The sequence below is a fragment of the Myxocyprinus asiaticus genome, chromosome 32, assembly GCF_019703515.2.
Source record: "Myxocyprinus asiaticus isolate MX2 ecotype Aquarium Trade chromosome 32, UBuf_Myxa_2, whole genome shotgun sequence".
Classification (NCBI taxonomy): domain Eukaryota; kingdom Metazoa; phylum Chordata; class Actinopteri; order Cypriniformes; family Catostomidae; genus Myxocyprinus; species Myxocyprinus asiaticus.
Window position 1 is genome coordinate 43,989,608 of NC_059375.1, and position 23,310 is coordinate 44,012,917.

General features: G+C 37.1%; 2 protein-coding genes across 2 annotated transcripts in view; both read left to right on the forward strand.

Annotated features, from left to right (window-relative positions):
• chrm3b (cholinergic receptor, muscarinic 3b) overlaps nt 1–8,949 on the forward strand; it is a 72,631-nt gene extending 63,682 nt beyond the window's left edge. Inside the window, exon 5 of the mRNA XM_051667368.1 lies at nt 7,232–8,949. Within this exon, the coding sequence (XP_051523328.1) occupies nt 7,232–8,949 (1,718 nt within the window). The remainder of the gene's footprint in view (nt 1–7,231) is intronic.
• Nucleotides 8,950–16,564: 7,615 nt separating this feature from the next.
• fmn2b (formin 2b) overlaps nt 16,565–23,310 on the forward strand; it is a 90,966-nt gene continuing 84,220 nt past the window's right edge. The window contains exons 1-3 of the mRNA XM_051667854.1: nt 16,565–16,693; nt 16,775–16,869; nt 20,952–22,889. Coding sequence (XP_051523814.1) covers nt 21,089–22,889 — 1,801 coding nt within the window. The 5' untranslated portion in view covers nt 16,565–16,693; nt 16,775–16,869; nt 20,952–21,088. The remainder of the gene's footprint in view (nt 16,694–16,774; nt 16,870–20,951; nt 22,890–23,310) is intronic.

Here is a 23,310-nt window from a genome sequence, read left to right on the forward strand (position 1 = left end):
AGCAACTGGGCCAATTTGGTTGCTTAGGAGACCTGGCTGGAGTCACTCAGCACGCCCTGGATTCAAACTCGCCACTCCAGGAGTGATAGTCAGCGTCTTTACTCGCTGAGATACCCAGACCCCCTATAAGTTGTGAAATTATAAATAACACTAAGCTATAGAAAGTGTGATTTATTATGTTTCCAGGAGTGTTGATTATTCATGTTACAGACATTACATCAGAAATTATCATAATTAATTCTGATTCAAAGTAATGTCCAGCATCATCCAATCACTGTCAATCATGTTAAAATAAAATGATACATTATAAATTCTGAATCTATGTACTGATTATCATTGTCACATGTCTGTCAAACATGTTGAGTGATCCAAACATCATCTGCAGCCTGAAACTGAACTTTTGATCAGATTTTAGGAGTGAATGCACTTAACTGCATAGAGAGCTATAGGATGCTCCCTTGCTCCCTATTTAGTGAATGACTTAACCTCCAGTGTGCTGTCTGTCTGCACTGGTCTCAGAACAGTTTGAAATGCACCTTATTTTCATCCTAACTCCATATAAAGCCTCTGAAAGACAACATTTATACAGCTTTTTGGACGCATCTATTTATTCTCAGTGTGATAATGTACAGTAAATATAGGAATGCATTTACTGATGTTAATGAACAGAACCGTATTGTACAGTGATAACTAAATGTATATTAAAATGAAGTGCAATGACCCACAGATGTGTTAGAGTTGAATGTTATTCAGATAACATGTTTTTCAACTTTTGAGGAAATGTGGTGCCATTTTCCACATATGTGGACATCATGTTTATCAGCGCGCTGATGCGCGAAAAATGAACGGATTTTTTAAAGCAGCATATCAAAAGAAACTAGAGACTCTCCTCTTTACACCCAAACAGGTTTCAATGAAAACATTTAATGAGGTTTCATACCAGAGGCACTTTTGTTGGCTCTGCGTCCACAGAAGTGCATCACGGAAATCAGCGTCATGCTGTTGTGTCACATGACTCAATGCGGCAGAAGTTTAACCCTTAAATGACAGTCTAGAGTGTTGTGAACAGTATTCAGTCGGTTTTTATTCATTTAAATTATGCGTTGCGTATAGCGAAACCAAAATACAATGACCACACATGTGGACGTGAGGTCGTACGAGGTTAAAAGAAAGCATTGTAATGGAGGTTTGCAAACATTTAATGCGTGTATTGTATTGATTTGAAATTGTGTTTGTTGTGTGGTTAATGTGTATGTTATAAACGTTTTCATCATGTCATACAAATCATTACAAATTGTCATGAGACTGTCTTGGTATACAGTATGTGTGTTTTATTTTTTAAATCCACACTACAGAGCCGTTGTTATGGCGTTTGTTAAGCTGAATGCCATTTTGCTCTTGGCGTGTGTTCTCAGCGCTCAAATCCCAGCGGAGAGGAATGCTTAATGCATCATATTTAATTAAGAGTTCTCTTCATAAAGACACTGAGTGCATTAATGGAAACATTCCAGGATGCACACAGTTCTAGACGAGCTGCGAGTTGTTAGATCTCTCCAGTGTATTGAGCCTAATTATAACACAGATGATCAGAGGCCGTCAGTCATGTTGGGGGTGGGGTTTAATGATGATGAGTTTGACTGACATCTGGGGTCTGTGCAGCAACTACTACTGCTGCTGGGGAAATTGTAAATAATCACTGAGCATTTGCATAGACCTCCAGTGATTTTTTTAAATTTTATTTCTGTTTATGAACACTATACATTGCACAAATGAATGAAATAAATGAGATTCACACTTATGGCTGTCAATCCCGAACACTAACTGTGTTGCTTTTAGTGGAATGCAATCTCTTTTTGCCTAGTAATTATTAAAGTTGTGTATTATTCTCCAACTTCTCTGGTGCACAATTTGTTTCACATTTGGGATAGAAATATGTCTGAATTTCTGCATTAGACAGATGTTCAAAGTGTAGCTCTGGAGTGAAACGGTTCCCAGAAAAAAATAAAAATAAATAAATAAATAAATAAATAAATAAAATACACAAACCATACGGTTCACCACCCAGAGCTTAAAGAAAAATATATTTTATATTTACGCCAAATGGTCCAAATTATGCACATTACTCAGTGCATAATAACAATTCAAATGAATGCACAGAATAATAGAAAATGATATTCATTGCACACTCTTAAATATTTATACACTCAGAAAAAGCATTAACATCTCCACTGACTCCACATGTGTATGGAGGACAAAACCTGCAAAAATAATAAATAAATAAATATGCAAATAAATAAGTAAATAAATCCACATATTTGTGCATAAATAAATAAATAAATAAATGCGCTAGGAGATATACAAATAATTAAATAAATAAATGCACCCATTAATGCAAAATACTGCAATATAAAACAGCTTGGGAAAAGCAAAAATGTTAAAGGAAATGTCAAACTGAAAATTGATTTTGAATTCTTTATTTCTTTAATTATTCATTTATTTCTGTATGTAGTTCAGGATTTATTTTTCCTTCATGCAACATGCTAATTAATGAGATATCAAACATCAGTAGGCAGAAAGTGCTTCGCTTGACTGAGGACATTACCGAATTTTCACAATCAATAAATAAAAGTTTAGCAACTCTGCCATTGACTTTCTCTTCACCATGGTGAATCTGCAAACACGTTGCACTTAGTATGGATAGTTTGACTGCTGTTGACATCCTGTCATTAGCATGTTTCACGAAGGAAAAATAAATACGGAACAGCTTACAGAGAGAAATTAATGATTAAAGAAATATAGAAATGTGGAATTAATAATCAACTTTCTATTTATGTTTTATATGTTTTATTTTTGCATTGATTTGTGCATTTATTTATTTATTTGTTCATCTCCTCGCACATTTAATTATTTATAAATTTATATATGCATGAACATGCAGATTTATTTATTTATTATTTTTGCAGATTTCGTCCTCCATACATATGGCTCAATTTCAAATTCAGATGAAAGTTTTGTGTGGGTAACAGACCTACAAACTGAAATTGCACATGTTGTCAGCCACTGACTGTGTCTTGTGAGACATAAAGTTTTATTCCTGCAGGGGGCGCTTGACGCTCTGAAAACTGAATCCTTCATGCATTTGCATTTAAATCTCAGAACGTTTCATATCTTATTGGAGACATTTTTACACTTGATCATATTTTTTAATAAAAACTGATAATTTCAAGGATTCATACCTGTGAATGGAAATCCGCCTCAACATTATCTATGAAAGCATTTTTAAAAATCCTCATCCAATAATAATAAACGACTGTGATTGGCCCATGCTGGCCAGCGGTGAGAAAAGTAACAGGTACCACGTGACACCACCTTTCCATTCACACGTCCATTTACAAGATTATTTACAGTATTCAACTCTATCGCTGAGTCGATGTACTGACAGATTAAGAAATAAACAGATGTAAATAAAACAGTAAAATTATTGACAAGAAAACGAGTATGTGTGACGTAACATGCGTGGCTGCAGTCAGTTGTTTGAGAGCGCTCACAGTTCACAGCGCTGATCTGTGACAAACCCGACTGAAGAGCTCACCAGAGAAATATGTTCATTAACATTAATTACAGACAACAACAACAACAACAAAAATCAGTTTATTCTGCAGCAACGGCATTGTAAATGCTTAGTTATTAGTGTTACTTATCCTTAACAAAACCATATGAGAGCAACCACTTGATATTTACCAGTTGCCAGTTTGTCACAGTGATCTTAGACATTGACTGTATATTCCAAAAAGTGTTGACAATCCTCAAAATGACACATTTGTCTTGACCCATACATGCATGCTTGTTTCACCAAAGATTATTACATACCTCAGGTCTTTAGCAACCCAGCACGTATATATCTATCACATATGGCCAGATAGTGTAAAATATTCAGAACATATTTTACACTATTCAGAAGAGAAAGGTTGAGAAATATTAAAGAGCTTTTATTGATTCACATATTGAACACAGGAAAGCAAAACAATAATACACAGAATCATCAATTAACCCCCACTATTACCCCTCCCCCTCCCAATCCCCAAACCCACCCTGGCCCCCAACAACATCCCAGTGGTCATACATGATTATAGACACACACAAAGAAATTAAAAAATAAATAATAATCACACATCCAGAAACGTCAGATATCCATCCCATTTCCCCACAAACAAGTTCACTTTCCCCAGTCTTCTAGATGACCCTTCTTCAAAAGCCGCCACCCTCCCCATCTCCGAGCACCACTCCTGAAATGAGGGCACTCCAGCTGACCTCCATCCCCTTAAAACTATCTGTTTGGTGATCATGACACTGGTCAGGACCCAACTCTTTATGTGTCTATTCTCAACATCGATGACCGCCCCAATCGCCCAAAATACAGAGTCTGAACCTTTAACCAAAACTCTTGGATCTTAACAGAGGTGTGGGCATAACTAAAAAAATGGATGAAGTCCCGGGTCAATAAAGACCCGACATATGCACTAAAGGGTTAATGCTTTTACACATGTGCTGAAAGGCGCTCATCGGACAGTATATTCCAATAAAATGTTACCATTTCTCATTTCGGCTTTAATTTTAGTGTACAAGTGCTGCCAGTGGTGTAATGCTTTAATAAAGTGTGTGGCTCATTGAAAAATAAATATTGGCAATCAGATTATAGGCACTGAGGGACACACACACACACTTCCTCATTATCAGAGCGGTTGCTGACTTATGTATGACCTTTGAACTTCAGTAGACCATATAGCTGACCTGAAAGTGGGCGAATATGGGGTAAAAATGATTAATTTGCTATTCTTGTGAGACTAAAATGTTGTCACTGATTTAGCATAATTTGTTTGGATGTTAAAATAATTTCTCGTATCTCAGTTTAATGTTCAGAGTCTCTATCGACTGGTCGAGAGAAAACACTGTAATTCTGTAACGCTTTCAAAACATTGTACTGTTTGTTTGAGCAGGCCGACTCAACCAATGGCATGAGTTTGGGGCGGGACTATCTGTTTGGAAACATTTATAAATATTTATATTTCTTCAGTTGAAGTCATTGTGTCAAGTAGCAGTGTGGTATTTTAGGTTATTATTTCAGACATTCATTTATTTGAATAATTGCTCTACAGAAAACCAGCGGGTCTCGTTTGGTGCTGTGACTGTATGAATTAAATCCTGTCTCATAATGTAAATCAATATCATATGCGACTCTTTGCCCACAGATGAAAATAACATTATAAGGCCGACTGTGATTTAATACAGACATTATGAGCAGCGACACACACAAGATACACAGTACAGATGTCCGGATCTCACACTGTCTCATTCCTGCTTTTCTCTCGTCTGCAGCAGATCTGTCCAGTTTCACAGTTTTGTTTCTGCTGTACAGACGCAATCAAACAAACGTACTGCAAACTTCCTGTGAAAAGACATTTACTTTACAATTTTAAAGAAATATTCTGTGTTCAGTGCAAGTTACACTGTGTCATATTATCCATTATCACAGAACATAGTTTTGAATCCACCCTCATTTTTTTAAACCAAAATGTTTGATTAAAACTTACAGATTTCGCCTTTTTTCTTTTTTTCTAAAACTGAATTGGAAACTGTTCACCAGACCTTCATCGTTTATTTTTGGTACTTTTCAAATGTCTTTTATGTATAGATTTGACTGTTTTAGCCTTTAGAGCTTGACTTTTAATATAAAACTATGAAAATACATTATAAAAATACTAATTATTACATGTTAAAACTACGATCATCTAAACAAAGAATGAAATAAATATAAATCATTTTAATATTTATTGTGGGGAAAAGGTTTCCAAACAATTTTTGCCCCTAATAATGTTTACTTGTTAACCAAGTGTACAAATGTGTCAGTGCAGAGCATGAAATATGAGACAAAACAAAGAAAAATCAAGAGAAATATCACTTTTTATTGGCCACAAGCTGTAATTGACAAATAATGCAAAAAGTGTGAAAATATAATTTTTTATGTTAAATATTATAATAGAAATTATAAATAACAATCAATAATTTATAAATAATAATATTATTATTTAATATTAAAGATTAACCTAATTAATTATTTATTAAATAATAATTACATTTATTATTATTTAATTTGTTAAGAAAACATAAAATGTGAGCTATGAAATTATCCGTAGCAAGACAAAGGAGTCGGTCATTTTATTTGAAAAAGGTTAAAAATGTCATTTCCATCGGCATCATTTCCAGCACAGAATTCTATTAAACACAATACAGAATTTGAGATGACACAAATATGATCTCCTGTGATGCATGTAAATATACTGTTGGACAATGTTATTAGTCTAATTAAAGATGCTGTATGCAATTGTTTATGGAAAGGTATGCAAAAAAATGTCCTACTCCCTGAAAGATATTAATGAAATTAGTGTTGTGAGATATCTCACCGGTCTCTGAGACAGCTGTAGACTCTGTAAACAGCAAACAAATATGTGTCCGCTGGCCGCAGACAATGTGGCTTTCGACCTGTCAATCATTTTTACATTTTACTCATTGTATTGTAATTGAAGCGAATTATTGAGGCTTAATGACATTTTTATGCCATGTTGTTCATAACAGTTGCCAGCTGAGGGCGCTGTTTTGCTGCGGTTGTTTTTAACAACTATTTCTGTACGATGTTGGTGTCAATAAAGCTCATTTGGTATCTTTGGATTGCAGGGTTTTGGAAAGAGTGGGCGTGGCCAATCCAACGGCTCAGTATCATGGAAGTAGAACGGCTAAAATCGCTTACATTACCTTTAAATAAACTAGTGAAAGTCTGAAACATGTTTTAAGAAGGCTATACTGTTTTAATAAGGCTATATGTTTTTTATAAAGACTATTTCTTTAATCAAAATGTATCATAAGGTGTGTGCATTTTTTACCATCTGAATGTGTAGTTACAGTAAATTGTTCTTTGAGTTGGGGATGGTTCACCCAGTTTACTCAATCTCATGTTGTTCCAAACCCGTATTAATATTTTTCTTCTGTGGAAACACAAAAGGAGGCATTAGCCAGAATTAAAGTCTCAGTCACTATTCACTTTGCATCTTTTTTTACATACCACCTTTTGTGTTCTACAGAAGAAAGAAAGTTATACGGGTTTGGAAGGATTTTTTAGAATTATCATATTTGGTTTAACTGTATCCAGCTACATGCTAATTCCTCTCTCTGTCAGCTTTGTTCACAGAATATGGCATCATGAATCTGACGCTGAGTGCCGAGCCTGGATTATTCCTGACCAACAGCTCGCCGGGCATGCGGGCCTATCCCGTCACTGCATTTGTACCACATGACGTCTGGAGAGAGACGGGCGGTCGGCCAGCCAACAATTCTCTACTACAGAGCACCAATCTGACCAGCACCCACAATGCCACACTCCTGCCCACGGTGACGTACGACCCACTCGGCGGTCATACCATCTGGCAAGTCATTATAATCGTGTTCTTGTGCGGGTCGCTTTCGTTAGTCACCATCATCGGGAACATATTAGTCCTGGTGTCGTTTAAAGTGAACAAGCAGTTAAAGACGGTGAATAACTATTATCTGCTCAGTTTGGCGTTTGCGGATCTCATTATTGGAATTCTGTCGATGAACCTCTACACAACATATATAGTCATGGACCAGTGGGCGTTAGGGAACTGGGCATGTGATCTGTGGCTGGCCATTGATTATGTGGCGAGTAACGCATCTGTCATGAACTTGTTGGTTATTAGTTTCGACAGGTACTTTTCCGTGACGCGGCCGCTAACGTATAGAGTGAAACGGACCACTAAGAGAGCGATGACGATGATCGGACTCGCCTGGTCCATTTCGTTTGTCCTATGGGCGCCCGCCATTCTCTTTTGGCAGTACTTTGTTGGAGAACGGACGGTTCTTCCCGGCGAATGTTACATTCAGTTTCTCTCTGAGCCGATAACCACTTTCTGCACGGCCATCGCCGCGTTCTACCTGCCCGTCACCATCATGACTATCCTTTACTGGCGGATCTATAAAGAGACGGAAAATCGCTCCAAAGAGCTCGCTGGCTTAAAAGGATCAGGAAACCAAGGGAATCATGGAAGTTTGGAGGAATCTGCCGCCATGATGACGGGCAGCTCACTCAGTCGCAGCAGCAACCAGAGCCAGAGGTGTACTGGGATGAAGAAAAGTCGCTTTTGGTTCTGGAGTCATAAAGGCTGGAGCGGTCGCAGCGACACGGACCGAAGCAGCAGCGACAGCTGGAATAATAACGAGATGGCCGTCTCCATTGACCAATCGGATGAAGAGGAGGACGGAGATGAACCCCGAGCCATCTACTCCATCGTACTGAACATGCCTGGTATCAAAGGAGGCGGAGACTCTGAAAGGCTCCGCCCATCTGAGGACGAGCCTTTAAAGCCAGACACGGAGGAGAAACGTTCAAAAAAGGGATTTTCCAAAACATCCGGGCATTCCACGCTGGACTCAAAGGCTTCCGAGAGCTCAAAAGATCAACCCAACGCCAACATCTCCTTCAAAGACGCTACTCTGGCCAAACGCTTCACATGCAAGGCCAGAACGCAGGTCAACAAGCGCAAAAAGATGTCTCTCGTGAAGGAGAAGAAAGCGGCACAGACGTTGAGCGCCATTCTGTTGGCCTTCATCATCACGTGGACGCCATATAACATCATGGTTCTGGTGAACACGTTCTGTAACGAGTGTATACCACAGAGCCTGTGGGCTTTGGGTTACTGGTTGTGTTACGTCAACAGCACGGTGAACCCCATGTGTTACGCGCTCTGCAACAAAACCTTCCGTATCACGTTTAAATCCATCTTACTGTGCCAGTGGGACCAGATGAAACAAAACAAACCACAATTCCAGCAGAGGCCGCCAGCGGTTGCCCACAGGAGAAAAAGCCCTGCGGAAAACTAGATTCATTACAGTGACTTGGAGTGCATTAAAGAGATACTGTACCTTTTTAATAGTAAATGCATTTCCTGGGAATAGAATGTTATGACCTTGACTCGTTCAGATTCAGAAATGCATTACTGAAAAGTTACAAGCATGCAGCTGCTGGTCACTAACTGTTTCAAGTGATGCACCCATTGTTTTATTTATCTTTTCAACTTATGGCAAGCTGAATAAACTTTAATCATGTGCAATATATGAGTTATAGATATCTATAATTAAATGAACTTGTTTAAATGCTAACTCTTTACATCAGTAATGGAGTTACCACTAGTTACCACTATTATTATATTTTTACTAGGTGAAATTCCACATATCAGCTATGTTACTAGATAAACGATATTTTTTAATATCAATAATTATATTGTTACTCGTGCAAATTTCCATTCCTGATATCAGATGGAGATGGTGGTGGCATAGTGGGCTAAAGCACATAACTGGTAATCAGAAGGTTGCTGGTTCGATCCCCACAGCCACCACCATTGTGTCCTTGAGCAAGGCACTTAACTCCAGGTTGCTCCAGGGGGATTGTCCCTGTAAGTCGCTTTGGATAAAAGCGTCTGCCAAATGCATAAATGTAAATGTAAATATCAACAATTGAATCACAACTAGTAAAACCAGTGGCAGTGTTAATTTCAGATATCTATAATGTGATTGTAACAAGTAAGAAAGTCTTTCAAGATAATTTTAATTACTCAATATGTTGATATCTGACATTGCCACTAGGGAAAAACCCTATTCCAGATATCAAAAATTAGCATTATTAGTTGTAATTCAATAGTTGATATCAAGAATGGATATATGCATGTTTAACAATATAATTATTGATATCAAAATTAATCATTTTCACTAGTAAGTAGCACGTAGCTGATACTCAGTGGCATCTCAGGCTCATTATTTCTGGTGGGGCACAAACAAACACTTAACCCGATTGTACCAATTTTTTAAACGTTGACGGATAATTCCAATGCTGTCCATCATTTTGACAGATAAAAAAGAAAAAAAAAATTTTATCTAGAGCTGTCAGAATTAACACGTTAACGCATGCAATGAATTAATCACGAATTATAGCGATTTACGCATTTAAGGTTAAAATGGCATAAACACTGGTGTGAAGGGTGAAACCTTTGTAAAGTGTCCCCAGAGTCATTACACTGACGCACACTTCACAACACACACACAACAATGGTTCAGTGTCAGTGGAAAAAGGACCTCTTAATGCTATTAGATGTACAAAACAAGCCCAGATGGGACTTGTGACAGAAATCAAGTATTTTCCAGCCTTGGTAAGTCGCTTTTTAATTACCACAGAAGCACGTCAAGACTTAAATATCACCAAAATGCAGAATGAGACGGTTCTGTCTGCAAGCGCTTTTCATGTGGAGTTCAAAGCGGCGCTTGACATTGACGTTGACGCAAATCATGAACACGGCTTCAATATTGCTGTAACAAAGCGGATAGACACAGTCTATTAGTGTTGGGTTCGAGTCCACCTTAGTTGAGTCCGGGTCAAGTCCGAATCTTTAAACAATCGAGTCTGAGTCTTTAAACAATCGAGTCCGAGTTGAGTCCGAGTCCAACTTGAGTATCTCAACTCTACAGTCTAATGGCAGATTCATATTTTGGAGGATGAGATTTTAAGAGATTTAATGCCCATTGCAATGAATATACAACCTATGTGGGAACCAGTTCTTTCAATTAGTCAAACTCCCACTGAGACTTTGGGAAAAATTTAATGTTACTTGAATTGGTGCTATTTTAGTGCATTTCTATCTTTATACTGTAGAAGGCTTTATTTGTTAAATGTTAATAAAGTATTATATTGTTACATATTCTTTTGTTTTCTTTCCTAGGATGGAAATAAATGCATTTTGACAGGAAAATAAGTATATATGGTGACAAATTTCAGCACTTTCAAAATTTGTGATTAATCACGATTAACTTAAAAAATATACGATTAATCACGATTAAAAAAAATATTGACTGACAGCACTACTTTTAATCTAGTGCATCTATTTTGACTTCACTCTCTGTCTCTCACATTCCCACTGTGTGTGTGCCCTGTTTTTCCCCGGTATTAAGATGCGTTAAGATACATATTAACAGGCAAATTATAATTTTTACCTTGTATTGTGTGTCTCTTTTGTGTTTGGATTTTGATTAGAGGGTCTCTGATGTCATGACTGCATATATCAATAATTAGGATTTCTCCAGTAGGAGGAAACCTGTTGTTTTTTGTTAGTATTCTTACTATTATTCCCATAGCTCTAAATTGCCCAATAACTCAAGATCTCCTTGGTAAAAAGTTTTGAAATTTGGCACATTGATACTACAGGCCACGAGTAACTACCACACCAAAAATGGCCTACGTGAGCCTATCGGTGGCGCTACAGGCCATGCTCAATTTTCCATTTTCAAAGTGATGCCATTTCCACCCCATACGTCCAAAATTTCTGAAACCTGGTATATATGCCTCATTTCTCATGAGGAACAAAAAAAAAATCGAGAACCCATAAAGTCCGCCATGATGGATTTTCTTGTACAATACAAATTTGTCCAAAACTACAAAAATCTACTCCTCCTGAACCATAGCTCCAATTGACTTGAAACTCGGTATGTATGTGCAGGATACATGTCTTTCAATTTGATATTTAGCCAAAATGAATACAATACAAAATGGCTGAAAGGTGCGCATTTATGTAAATGTCCACATTGTCTCAATATCCATATGTCCAAAATATCTAATGCCATTTTGACTAATGTTTTTCCCAACCTAACAGGCTTCAAGATGACATCACTCTGAAGAACTGTGCAAAATTTCACCTTGATATGTCAAAAGATGACAGAATTACAGTTTACTATTATTTATCGCTAACGCTAAAATAATGCTTTACAAATCCGCTAGTCATAAAACCGATACTTTGATTCAATCACCAGTTCATATGAAGACTCTTGCAATGTTTACTAACAAATTAATGAAATGTTGTGTACATGTGTGAAGTACCTGTCTCTACCAAGTCCATTTTTACATAATTTGCCATTTTGAGGAGGAATCCGCATTGCTGCTCGCAGCTATATTTACTGCAGTGTTTTAATGCATGACAAAAAAGTGCAAACATGCATAATATAAAAAAGCATGAAAAAAGCTGTGTATCCTTTCAGCAAATTATACTTGGATTAAAGCAGAATTGTCAGTTATTTTAGTGCAGTACCTGTATTATCTGAGCTTCAGATATGTGTTTTTCTCACCTCTGACACTTTATGTTAAAATCAGGGACACTGAAAAAGTTCTGTGAACTTGTGCATGTATGTATGCGCTTTGACTGGCAAAGTTTAGAAACCTTTGTTTCACCGGGCTCAAGCGTGGGGAGTTAAAAAAATCTATCATATAAACCTTATATATAAGTCATATATATGCCATTATAATGGATGCTACGCCCCTGAATGTAGCTCTAGTGCTTATAAAATAAAAACAAGTATGACGGATAAAAATAGATCATGACAGAAACTCCGCCTGTTTATCCGTGACAGATAAAGCTTTTTTCTAGTGCAACCTCTGAATATGATGCCATGCACAAACATCCCTAATCATTTCATATCAGCACAAAACCCCACTAAAACTTGCACATCCATGATAAAAAGCTCAAGTGACTGCGAAAGCGTCAACGGCTGTGCATATTATCTCTCTAACTTGCATGAACAACATAACAAAACTACAATAAAGGCTCAAAATTGATATCAATAATTATGTTTTTTAGTTGAAATTTGAATGTGAATGTGAGAATGTGTATAATGTCATTACTGATATCAAAAATTAGCATTTTTACTAGTAGTAATTCGATTGCTGACCTCAAGAATTAACAGTTTAACTAGTGAAAAATGTAACTATAGATATCTGTAATTCATATCCTGCACAGGATGAAATGTTGAAAAGGCTTGCAATCTTCACTTGCCAGTATTGAGATGAACATTGTGTATTTTCTGAAGGGCTGTTGTGTTTATACAATATAAATGTTTGGTTTTATTCAGTGCCAGATTTCTGTGTATGTAAAGTGAACAAGATAAATTATGAAAGATGTTTGCTGGACTTCACTGTAAATGTTACCTTTAACTTAAAGGAAAGTTCACCCAGAAATGAAAAATATGTCATCAATAAATCACCTTTGTGTCATTCCAAACCCATATAATTTTCTTTCTTCTGTGTAACTCCACACAATTACAACAAAAGTGGATGGGAATTTATACAGTCAAGCTTCAAAAAGAACAAAAAGCTCCATGAATGTCTCATTAAAGTAGTCCGTAAGACTTGTGCACTATATGTCAGGTCTTCTGAAGTCATATGATAGTTTTGTGTGAGGAACAGACCTAAGTGTAATTATTTATTTTTTAATCCTCCTATGGTATTCTGTCATTTTTGACCAAAATAAATTTTCCTCATTTAATAAATGGTTTCCAGTACAAGATGGGATGACTTACCCTCCATTTGCCATCTGAACATACAAAAAATAAAATAATAATAATAATAATAATAATAATAATAATAATAAATAAATAAATAAATAAATTGGGCTTGATTCTATAAATCTAAGTGGTCAAAAAAAAAAAAAAAAAAAAAAAAAAAACGATACCTGTGGTAAATTGACTGGCCATTGAAAATGAATGGGAAAGACCAAAAAAGAAGCGCATTTTTTTGGGTGGGATCTGTCAAATACAATCAATAAATAAGCCACAGACAGAAATTACAGGGTGAGACTCTAAATCATCCTCAGTGCAAAACATACACACTCACTCACTCACACACACACACACACACACACACACACACACACACACACACACACACACAAATGAACTGGTGAGACTATAACACAGCATTTTTTTTTTTATTATTATTATTATTTTTTATACATTAGTCAGAAAAAATAAATCAGTCACAATGCTAAACACACACACTCAGAAATGAAGGGTTGAGACGATAACACACTCACACACACACACACACACACACACACACAGAGAGAGAGAGAGAGAGAGAGAGAACCAGGGCATCAATAAATGGAGCTCTGCAGCCATCTTTTGGTTATTGTTGGCATTACTGGTCATCTGTTGTTTTCCAGCTGATGACAGCAATCTGACACACTCACACACACATTCACACACTCTCTCTCTCTCTCTCACACACACACACACACACACATTTGCAAATACATTTTTACTAAAGAAAGTTTGAAATTGCAAAATGTTTACTCTGATTCTTCTGTTTTATACTCTAATAGAATTTACAGAATTTTGCAGTTCATTTCTGTTTCTTGATGTTCATTTTATTGACATTATTATGCATTTACTTTGAGTTATTAAATGTTTGTGTTTGAAATAAATTATTGGTATAAAATGTTTATTCTGTGTCTTCTCTTTGTAACACCATGGTCAGGTTTGACTGCAGCATAATGGACTGCAAAAACTGACACTTCAAATCAATTTTAAAATGTTAAACTTTGACAAATAATAGTTTGATAATGTCTAAATATATATCTAAATGTACATCTTGTGATAAAATATAAAATGAGGTTACAACGAGTCATCAGACTACACAGTATGTGTCTACAGTCATCTACTGGCTGTTACTGGCATGACATGATGTTCAACTCATGTTATTTATATTTTGTTCACCAGATGGCAGAAATCTGCCTCCAATTTATGTCACATTCTCATATTTTCTTTATGTTTCAACTTACAGAAATGTAGGTTCTGAATTTTATTTATTTATTTATTTTTAAAAAGTGCTGATTTGTATATGCAATTTAATGGTAAACTTATAAATTTACATGTAAATAAGATAAAAAATAGCATAAAATTCCAAAAGAAATGCATAATTGTATTGTTCTTCAGGGAAGAAGAAATGGTATCATTATCATCTTCATAATTTTTCAATACCATAGGAGGGTTAAATCGCATTCATTTTAAAAACTGGTGCCCTCAGTCGAGTCACGGGTGAGTAAATGATGACAGAATTGTCATTTTCAGGTGAACTGTTCATTTAATGGGATTTTTGGACTTGTAATGTTCACCTTCATTGAGATGTTGGTTTGGACTGTGACGTGTTTTCGTTATGGGATTTATGGTGCCTGTGTGTTGCTCCATGTTGTGGTACTATATTGGATATTGTATTGAAGCTTCAATCTCAGTGGAGTGACGCGGCATTTACTGGGAATTTAGTTACTTTTGTTCTCTTGAATGTCTGCATTTCCCAGTAGCTGAATATAATTAGGTTTTGGTGGCCAATTCATCCTCAACTTCATGAGATGAGATTGATTTTAAAGATGTTTTTGATCAACACTCTCCTCTAGTGGTTATAATAAAAACAGCCTGTGAAAGACTTGTGCTGCCTGAAAACACATTTTTCAGGTTATTGCTTTATTTTTTAATAAACACACACAAACACATTCATTCATTTCAAACACACTTTATGACAGTTTTTTTGGTCTCCTTATTTAGGCTGATTGGTAATCTTTATATTGATTACTCTTGTACATGGAGTAATAAATAATAACTCCTCACTGTATGAAGTTATTTCAGTGATGGCTATACCAAAATGTTTGATCAATGAAACCAACTGTGTTTTTCTGTGGTTATATTTTGTATAAAGTACTCAGTATTTAATACATATATCCAGTGCTGGTTTTGTTTGAACTGTTTTACACTGATTGATCTTATTTTTAAAAGCGTCTTTACCATTACAGTATTCACTGTGTCCTACAATTACTTTATTAAAATTTGACATTTCAGTGTTGTGTGTGTGTTGTTTTAAATGATTCTATAAAATGTTTTGTCTAAATGTTTTAAACAAGGTCATTTTATGGCTTACTATGACTAAATAAAATTGTAATTTGTAAAAAAGTGCTCACATTTTCTGAAATTATGATAAAATAGTGTTTGTTTTTTAAATTAAATGGGTACCATTTTTTTTTTGTGAGGATGTTTATGCTGATTTAAACTTCATATATATATATATTCAGCGTCTGGGTTCCGGAAGGATTTTTCACATTCATTTCTTCCATAGACTTTAAAAAAAAAATAAATAAATAAAATAAAAATACATTAAAGAGTTGTAAAGCATGAACCAAATCGCAACATTACAGACTTTATTTTAAGGCACAAAATTATGTGAAAATCTCATAATGCACCCAAGACTTTCACCCACTATTGCACTTGTGTATATGATTGTGTAACAATAAAAGTGATTTGATTTGATTTGAAATCCGACTCGTCAGTCGGACGAGAACTACAACCCGACGAACTACAATCCCATGAAGCATTGCGATTGACACGATCGAATATAAAACTATGGAAATATATCAAAATATTAATTTGAGTTTGTTGATTATAAGTATAGAAACAATATATTTTATTTATATTTTATTATAATATAGTTTATTTTTTATGTTTGCGAAATATTCCGATATACACAAATATATAAGTGGCGAGACTGACTCGTTTGCGTCATTCAGAGTGCGTCATTGAAGTGGGCAGTCTTATTTCGCGCGCTTTCTTGGCCGCGGTACTCTGATTGGTGGATCTTTCTCTGCTGTATCATGGGTAATGTAGTTGTTGACCAGGAATTCTGCTATTAAACAATGAAGTTGAAATAACGCAGACGGATGGCTTCAACAGAAGCATATACCATCGATGAACAACCTCGGAGCTCATGGTAGGTCTATCTTTAAAGGTTTATAAGTTATTGTTAAAAATAAATTCGTCAATGGAAAACATGAATGTGATTGCCGCACAGGTGTCTCTTTAAAACCCGCGGCGGAAAAGATGAACTCACACACGTGCGCGCACACGGTCAAGACGGAGGATTAAGTGTGTATCGGTGATTCCAAAGTGAGTATTCGAGACAAACACTCAATATTTAGAGTTATAGATTGAGTTGTACTTCTTAAAGTTTGTTTGATGTTCCAGAGTAACAGGATGAATATCAATAATTACTCACACTATAAACGTTATAATGATTTATTTTATAAATTACATTGTATGCCCTATCAAGTAACTAGTTTAATTGTAGTGATCTTTAGTTTCTATGGTGTTTTGGCTTTGTTTCCACAAATTCCTATAAGGAATACTCAACCGACAGCATTTGTGACATGATGTCGATTACAACAAACATTAATTTTGACTCATTCCTCCTTTACAAAAAAATGAAAAATAAAAGAATAAAAGCAAAAATGGAGGTAACAGTGAGGCACTTACAATGGAAGTCAATGGGGTCAAATTTTGGAGGGTTTAAAAGGTAGAAATGTGAAGTTTATAATTTATAAAAGCACTTACATTAATTCTTCTGTTAATACTTGTGTATTATTTGAGCTGTTGTTTAAATCGTCATTTTTAGGGTTTACAGCGTTACATCAGTACATTAAAAAAATAAATAAAATATAATTCAGAACCTAAACTTCTGTTTGTGGGAAAATGAAGAAAATATGAGAATGTGACATAAATTGGAGGCAGATTTCTGCCATCTGGTGAACAAAATATAAATAACATGAGTTGAACATCATGTCATGTCAGTAACAGCCAGTAGATGACTGTAGACACATACTGTGTAATCTGATGACTCGTTGTAACCTCATTTTATATTTTATCACAAGATATACATTTAGATATATATTTAGACATTATCAAACTATTATTTGTCAAAGTTTATCATTTTAAAATTGATTTGAAGTGTCAGTTTTTGCAGTCCATTATGTTGCAGTCAAACCTGACCATGGTGTTACAAAGAGAAGACACAGAATAAACATTTTATACCAATAATTTATTTCAAACATAAATTTAATAACTCAAAGTAAATGCATAATAATGTCAAGAAAATGAACATCAAGAAACAGAAATGAACTGTAAAATTCAGAAAATTCGAGTATAAAACAGAGAAACGTCGTAAACATTTTGCAATTTCAAACTTTTTGTAGTAAAAATGTATTTGCAAAGAGTGCGTGCATGTGCGTGCGCGTGAGTGCGTGCGCGAGAGTGAGTGCGTGTGCGTGTCAGATTTGAGTTTCAGATTGAGATTATTTTTTGTGGTCATCAACATTATGCCTCAAATGCTGTCGATTGAGCTTAACTTGTATTGAACTTGTATTGTGTTCCTTTATGAAAATTGTCATAATTTACTCACCCTCATGTTGTTCCAAACATGCATGACTTTCTTCTGTGTAACATAAAAGGAGATGTTGGTCAGTATGTTAGTCTCATTCACTATTCACTTACATTGCATATTTTTCCAAACAATGAAAGTGATGTCATTCTGTCTAACTTTTGTGATCCGAGGAAGAAAGTCATACAGGTTTGGAACAACATGATGAAATGCTGTCAGAATGTACATTTTTGGGTGAACTATCCTTTTAAGATAAAGGCCTCATTTCAATAATTAAGGGTTTTGTTGTGACCTCTGTCGGCATGTGCTGAGTTCCAGAATACCTGCAGTTTTGGTAAATTAGGTTTATTGTGGATTCTGAGCTATTCAAACCATCAAGAGAGAATGACAGGAAAATGAAGTTTATAGTTGAAGGCAACAGAAACAAAGTTTCATGATGATTGAAAAGTTCTGTCAGTCCTAAACTGAAGGCCAGATTTATTTGAGAATTGATTTCCTCATTCATTGAATGGCATATAATAGCCTAACTGTGTCTCAGATTAGCTGAATTTCTTTTTACAAAGATAGTTTATTGCTTTGTCATAATTTTAGTCTGTTGTTTGATTACAATGGACAGAACCCATTCATGTTTAAGTTATCTGTAGGAAATAGAGGTCAACCGATATATCGGTTTTACTGATTAATCGGTGCCGATAGTTGCTTTTTGGAACTATCGGTTATCAGCAAAATTCTATGACGATTGTTGTTTTTTTTCATCATTTCGTATTACAAAATAAGAGTCACCGTTTTGGGCATGTTTATACACAAGTCCTGCGTTATGCACCTCATCTGGGATTTTATTCATTTTGTACTCTGTCTTTGCCCGCCATAGTAAAGAGAGAATTAATTCGGCCGAGTAATTGGCCTTTCCCACCACCTTAGATATCGGTATCGGCAAAATCCACTATCGGTTGACCTCTAATAGAAAATGAATAATAAAGTCAATATCATGTGCTGAAAAAACAAAATCCTACTTATAATTGGTATCTTTGTTTTGTTTCCCCAAAAAATATCTAAACATCCTTAAAACAAAGTGAAATTACCTAAAAAGCAACATTGCATTAAAGCTGCACTTTGTATGATTTTTTTATTTTTTTTTTTTGGTTAAAAATGAACAAATTTCCATTATTGAGTACATCGACGACCAGTGTTCAAAACAATGTTTTTACCCTGATTCACTACGGTAAGGCTGTTGGGTTCGATTTGGCGCGTAATCGCTGGCTTATGACGTACATCCTTCCGACATTACGTCATGTCCGTAAACACAGGAAAGAAGAACCGGCCGTCTCGTGTTCCGGCTGGAAAAACTACGTTCGTTAAGTCAGTCACACTCACGCATATCTGTTATCCGTTTGGTGAAGTTGTTTACCTGCTATAATGCTTGGATATGTTGTCTGTTAGGGTTGTTGAAACTTATATTGCTCATCATGCTTGTATAAATCGAACTTTACTCGTGTGTTAACCAATCGCGATGTTTCTACGTTGTCAGGGGAAGTTACTGTGACATGTTTACTAATATTAATGACTTCTAAAATTGACTTGTAACTGTTATATTGCATAAACATTATTTTCATGTTTAATAAAGTATATTTTATCCCCATTATTATTAAATCCTTAGTTTATGGTGTTATTGTGTGCATTGCATAGACATACTATTGTAGTATTACGGTTCACTTGCATTATCAACTGATGCTGTACAATATAATATAACAATAATAAAATCTTCCATTGAATTCGTATCACGAGAATCATCTCGTAAACAGAAGTGTAGAACAATACAAACATTAATAGTAGATAAAACACTTGAATAATCATATTAAAATATACTGGTAACTGGGAGTGTCAGAAAAGCGCTATAAGTGTAAAATTCATTCATTCTAAATATCTAAATACAAGAGTTGTTTATCCTCAAAGCAAGTAATATTTCAGTTTTAAATGTTTAATCATATAACATAATATCAACATGAAAACAGCACGTTATGACTCCGGATCTGAATATCTCCAGTTATGATCACACACAGGCGAAGCTCAAATCATGAGAATCATCCGCCAGAACAGCAGTGCCAAAACACGACTGACGTAAAGTGTTCTTCCGCAAATTGCTTGCAGTTTTAAGTTTCAACCACAGATGTCGCTAGAGAGCACAGTTACATAGTGCAGCCTTAAGATTCATATTAAAAACCTCATCTGATTACGTCACCATTTCACTCACTTTTGGCGCCCCCCGCTGGACATTTTACATGTAATGAAGTACGCAAAATGTTGCCACTGTCACGTACATGTTCATGGTATTAGGCTGCATTTATTTCTAGTCATGTTTTCGTCAACAGTATGTTTTGTTTAATTATCCACATGATGCATAGTTAGGTAGTGCAGCTTTATACATATTTCTTTCACAGAATCTTGAATGTAAGTCAATATATTTTTCCCACTTGCTTTAAACATAAACCTCACTTCAGTGCAATAAATCATATTCTTAATGAGTATATTTGTCTTGTTTTAAGGATGTTTAGATTTTTTTTAACATGATCAATTTACCTGATAAGTAAAACTGTGTACAATAGCTTCTTCTGAGCAAAAATATCTTGAATATACATGATTTTAAAAAGGGGTTAAAGAGAAAATATGCTGGTAGCACAAAGCAAAGATGCGTTCTCTATAAACAAGCCTAAATATATCTTGTGCAGTTGCTTATATATATTATAAATATTTTTTTGCAGTGTAAATATTTATTATTTCTAACAGCTATTTTGTTGTTGTCTCTCCATTCTGTTAGTAGCTGGTGTTTGTGCGATTGTGTGTGTTTGATGATGCAGCCCATGCAGATGCTGGAGGTACCAGGCTTCAGGCAGAGACTGCTGTGTGCGTTAAGTCTGGGCAGACGACAGCAGTACTGTCTCCCACACGCAGCACATGCAGCACACGCAGAGGGAGGGGCTGCATGCAGATGGCACTGTGTCGCTCCCTCGAGGCCGCTCCCCCTCCCATCCCGGCACGCTCTGCAGACTCCAGGATGAGCTGGAGAGTGACAGCAAGCTCCTGTATCTCTCTTTCGTCACCGCCTCCTCCAGCCCGTTGCTCTCATCATCATCATCATCATCATCATCTGACAGCGAGAGCACGTCATCGACTGGGCGCTCACGCAGATGTAAACACAGGCTCGGGAGCGGCCATGGTGTGAGGGAGCTACTCATCATGGGAAATCAAGACGGAAAGCTCAAGCGCTCCGCTGGGGGGGATGCAGGAGGAGGCGCAGCCGAGGAGTGTGGAGCTGTCCGGGAGAACGATGGCACCAAGAAAGGATTTCAAGGGAAGAAATCCCATGGTAAAAATGGTAAGGGTGGGGAGGGTGGGAAGAAGAAAAACAAATCAGACTCCAAATCCGTCTTTCCTCACATACGGAAACGTAAGAACCTTGGGAAGGTGAAAGGATTTCTGGGCGGCTCTAAAGAGGATGCATTAGACTCCCAGCACGATGAACTCGACAGCGTTCCGTCTCTGTGCAATAAAACACCGGATCTGTCCGGAGATGAGCTCGGCCAGTCGGACGCAGAATGCGAGAGGCCTCGACTGGTGGCTGACAGCAGGCAGACCACGCTGGATGCGACCGACGGCCCGGAGGAAGAGGAGAAGAAAGTGGTGAGCTCCGGATCGGACATGGATATGTACAGCTTTCACTCGGCCGCAGAACAAGAGGATCTGTTGGCTGATATTCAGCAAGCCATCCGTCTAAAGCAGAGCGTGGTTCTCGGTGGCGCCGAGCTGTCCTGGGAAAAGGACTATATACAAACCAGCTTAAGTGACGCTAAAAGCACCCCCACCCCAGACTCGGAGCCGTTCACTATGCTGGAAGCGCTTCCCAAACGAGAAAACGGACATGTTAGCAGCATGTGTCTCTCCCCGCAGCCCGCAGAAGAGGTGAGGGCTGTGAATGGAGAGTCTCGCAGCTCAGATGCAGCCCTTTGTGCCTCCATCGCCATGGCAACAGTCACAAAAGAGCCAGAGGCAGTAAGCAACCCCCCCCTTCCTACAAGCCCCGTTGCCGAGACGACCAGCACCACCAGCTTCCCGGACCTCACGGCTTCGTTTGAAAGCGCGGTGGAAGCTGTCGAAGAGGAAGAAAATGGAAATCCCTCAGATGAGTCGCCTAAAGATGGGCCGAGCACAGATACAGTATCTGCGGGCTCTCTGGAGTGTCTCAGCACTGTGGAAATAACCTCTGAACCACCTGACAATGAGGACGAAACGCCTGCTTTCCAACGGCGGAAGAGTTGTGTTACTTTCTCGCAACAGGAAAGTCCACTCGCCTCAAGGCTCTTAAAATCAAACGGCGGCAACTCCGTGAAGCCGTACCCCCCCATCAGCACGTCCTACATCAGAACCACCACACGGCAGCTCAGCTCGCCCTTGTGCTCGCCCGCGCCCTCGCCGTCCCACAGCCCGCTGTCCACACGCCGAGGCCGGGACTCCCCGGTGACTATCATCAGGGCGGAGAGGAGAAGAGTGAAGCGGCAGCGGTCCTACACCATCACGGGTCCCATCAGTCGATCGGCGGACTGGACGGAGGAACTGCGGTCCCTGCCACCCAAAACAACAGGCTCAGCTGATTACCTTGAGTACGGTGGCTCAGAGGGCACACTCAGGACGGGCAGTCCGACCCAAAGGGTGTCTGTGATTCAGGCCTCTACCTGCAGCTTCCAGGATGTTTTCACAGGTGAGTTTTGAAATTATAGGGTGCGCTCAATGATGTTTAAAGCTGCTGGTGTAAAAGCACACGCATAGTTTGCTGTGAAATTGACATGACGCACTGCTTTGGTTCAGCAGAAAAAACTGTTTGCTAATAGGGAAAAATAAACTTAATTCAAAGGGAAAGCAAGTTTATTTTTCTCACCCCATTGGCAGATTATTTTTCTTGTTTTAAGCATAAAGTTCACTCCATTTTATCAGATTTATCTTACAACAAGACTTAATATCTTATCCCATTTTGCTTGACAAGGAAATCACATTTTAAGTATGTTTAGATAATTCTGCAGTGTTTTGCAGTGTAATGAGCAAGATATAATGCAAGATAATTAAGGCTTGTTTTCACAGATTATATCTGGAATTTAAGTGTGTCTTAGTAGATTTTGTCACTC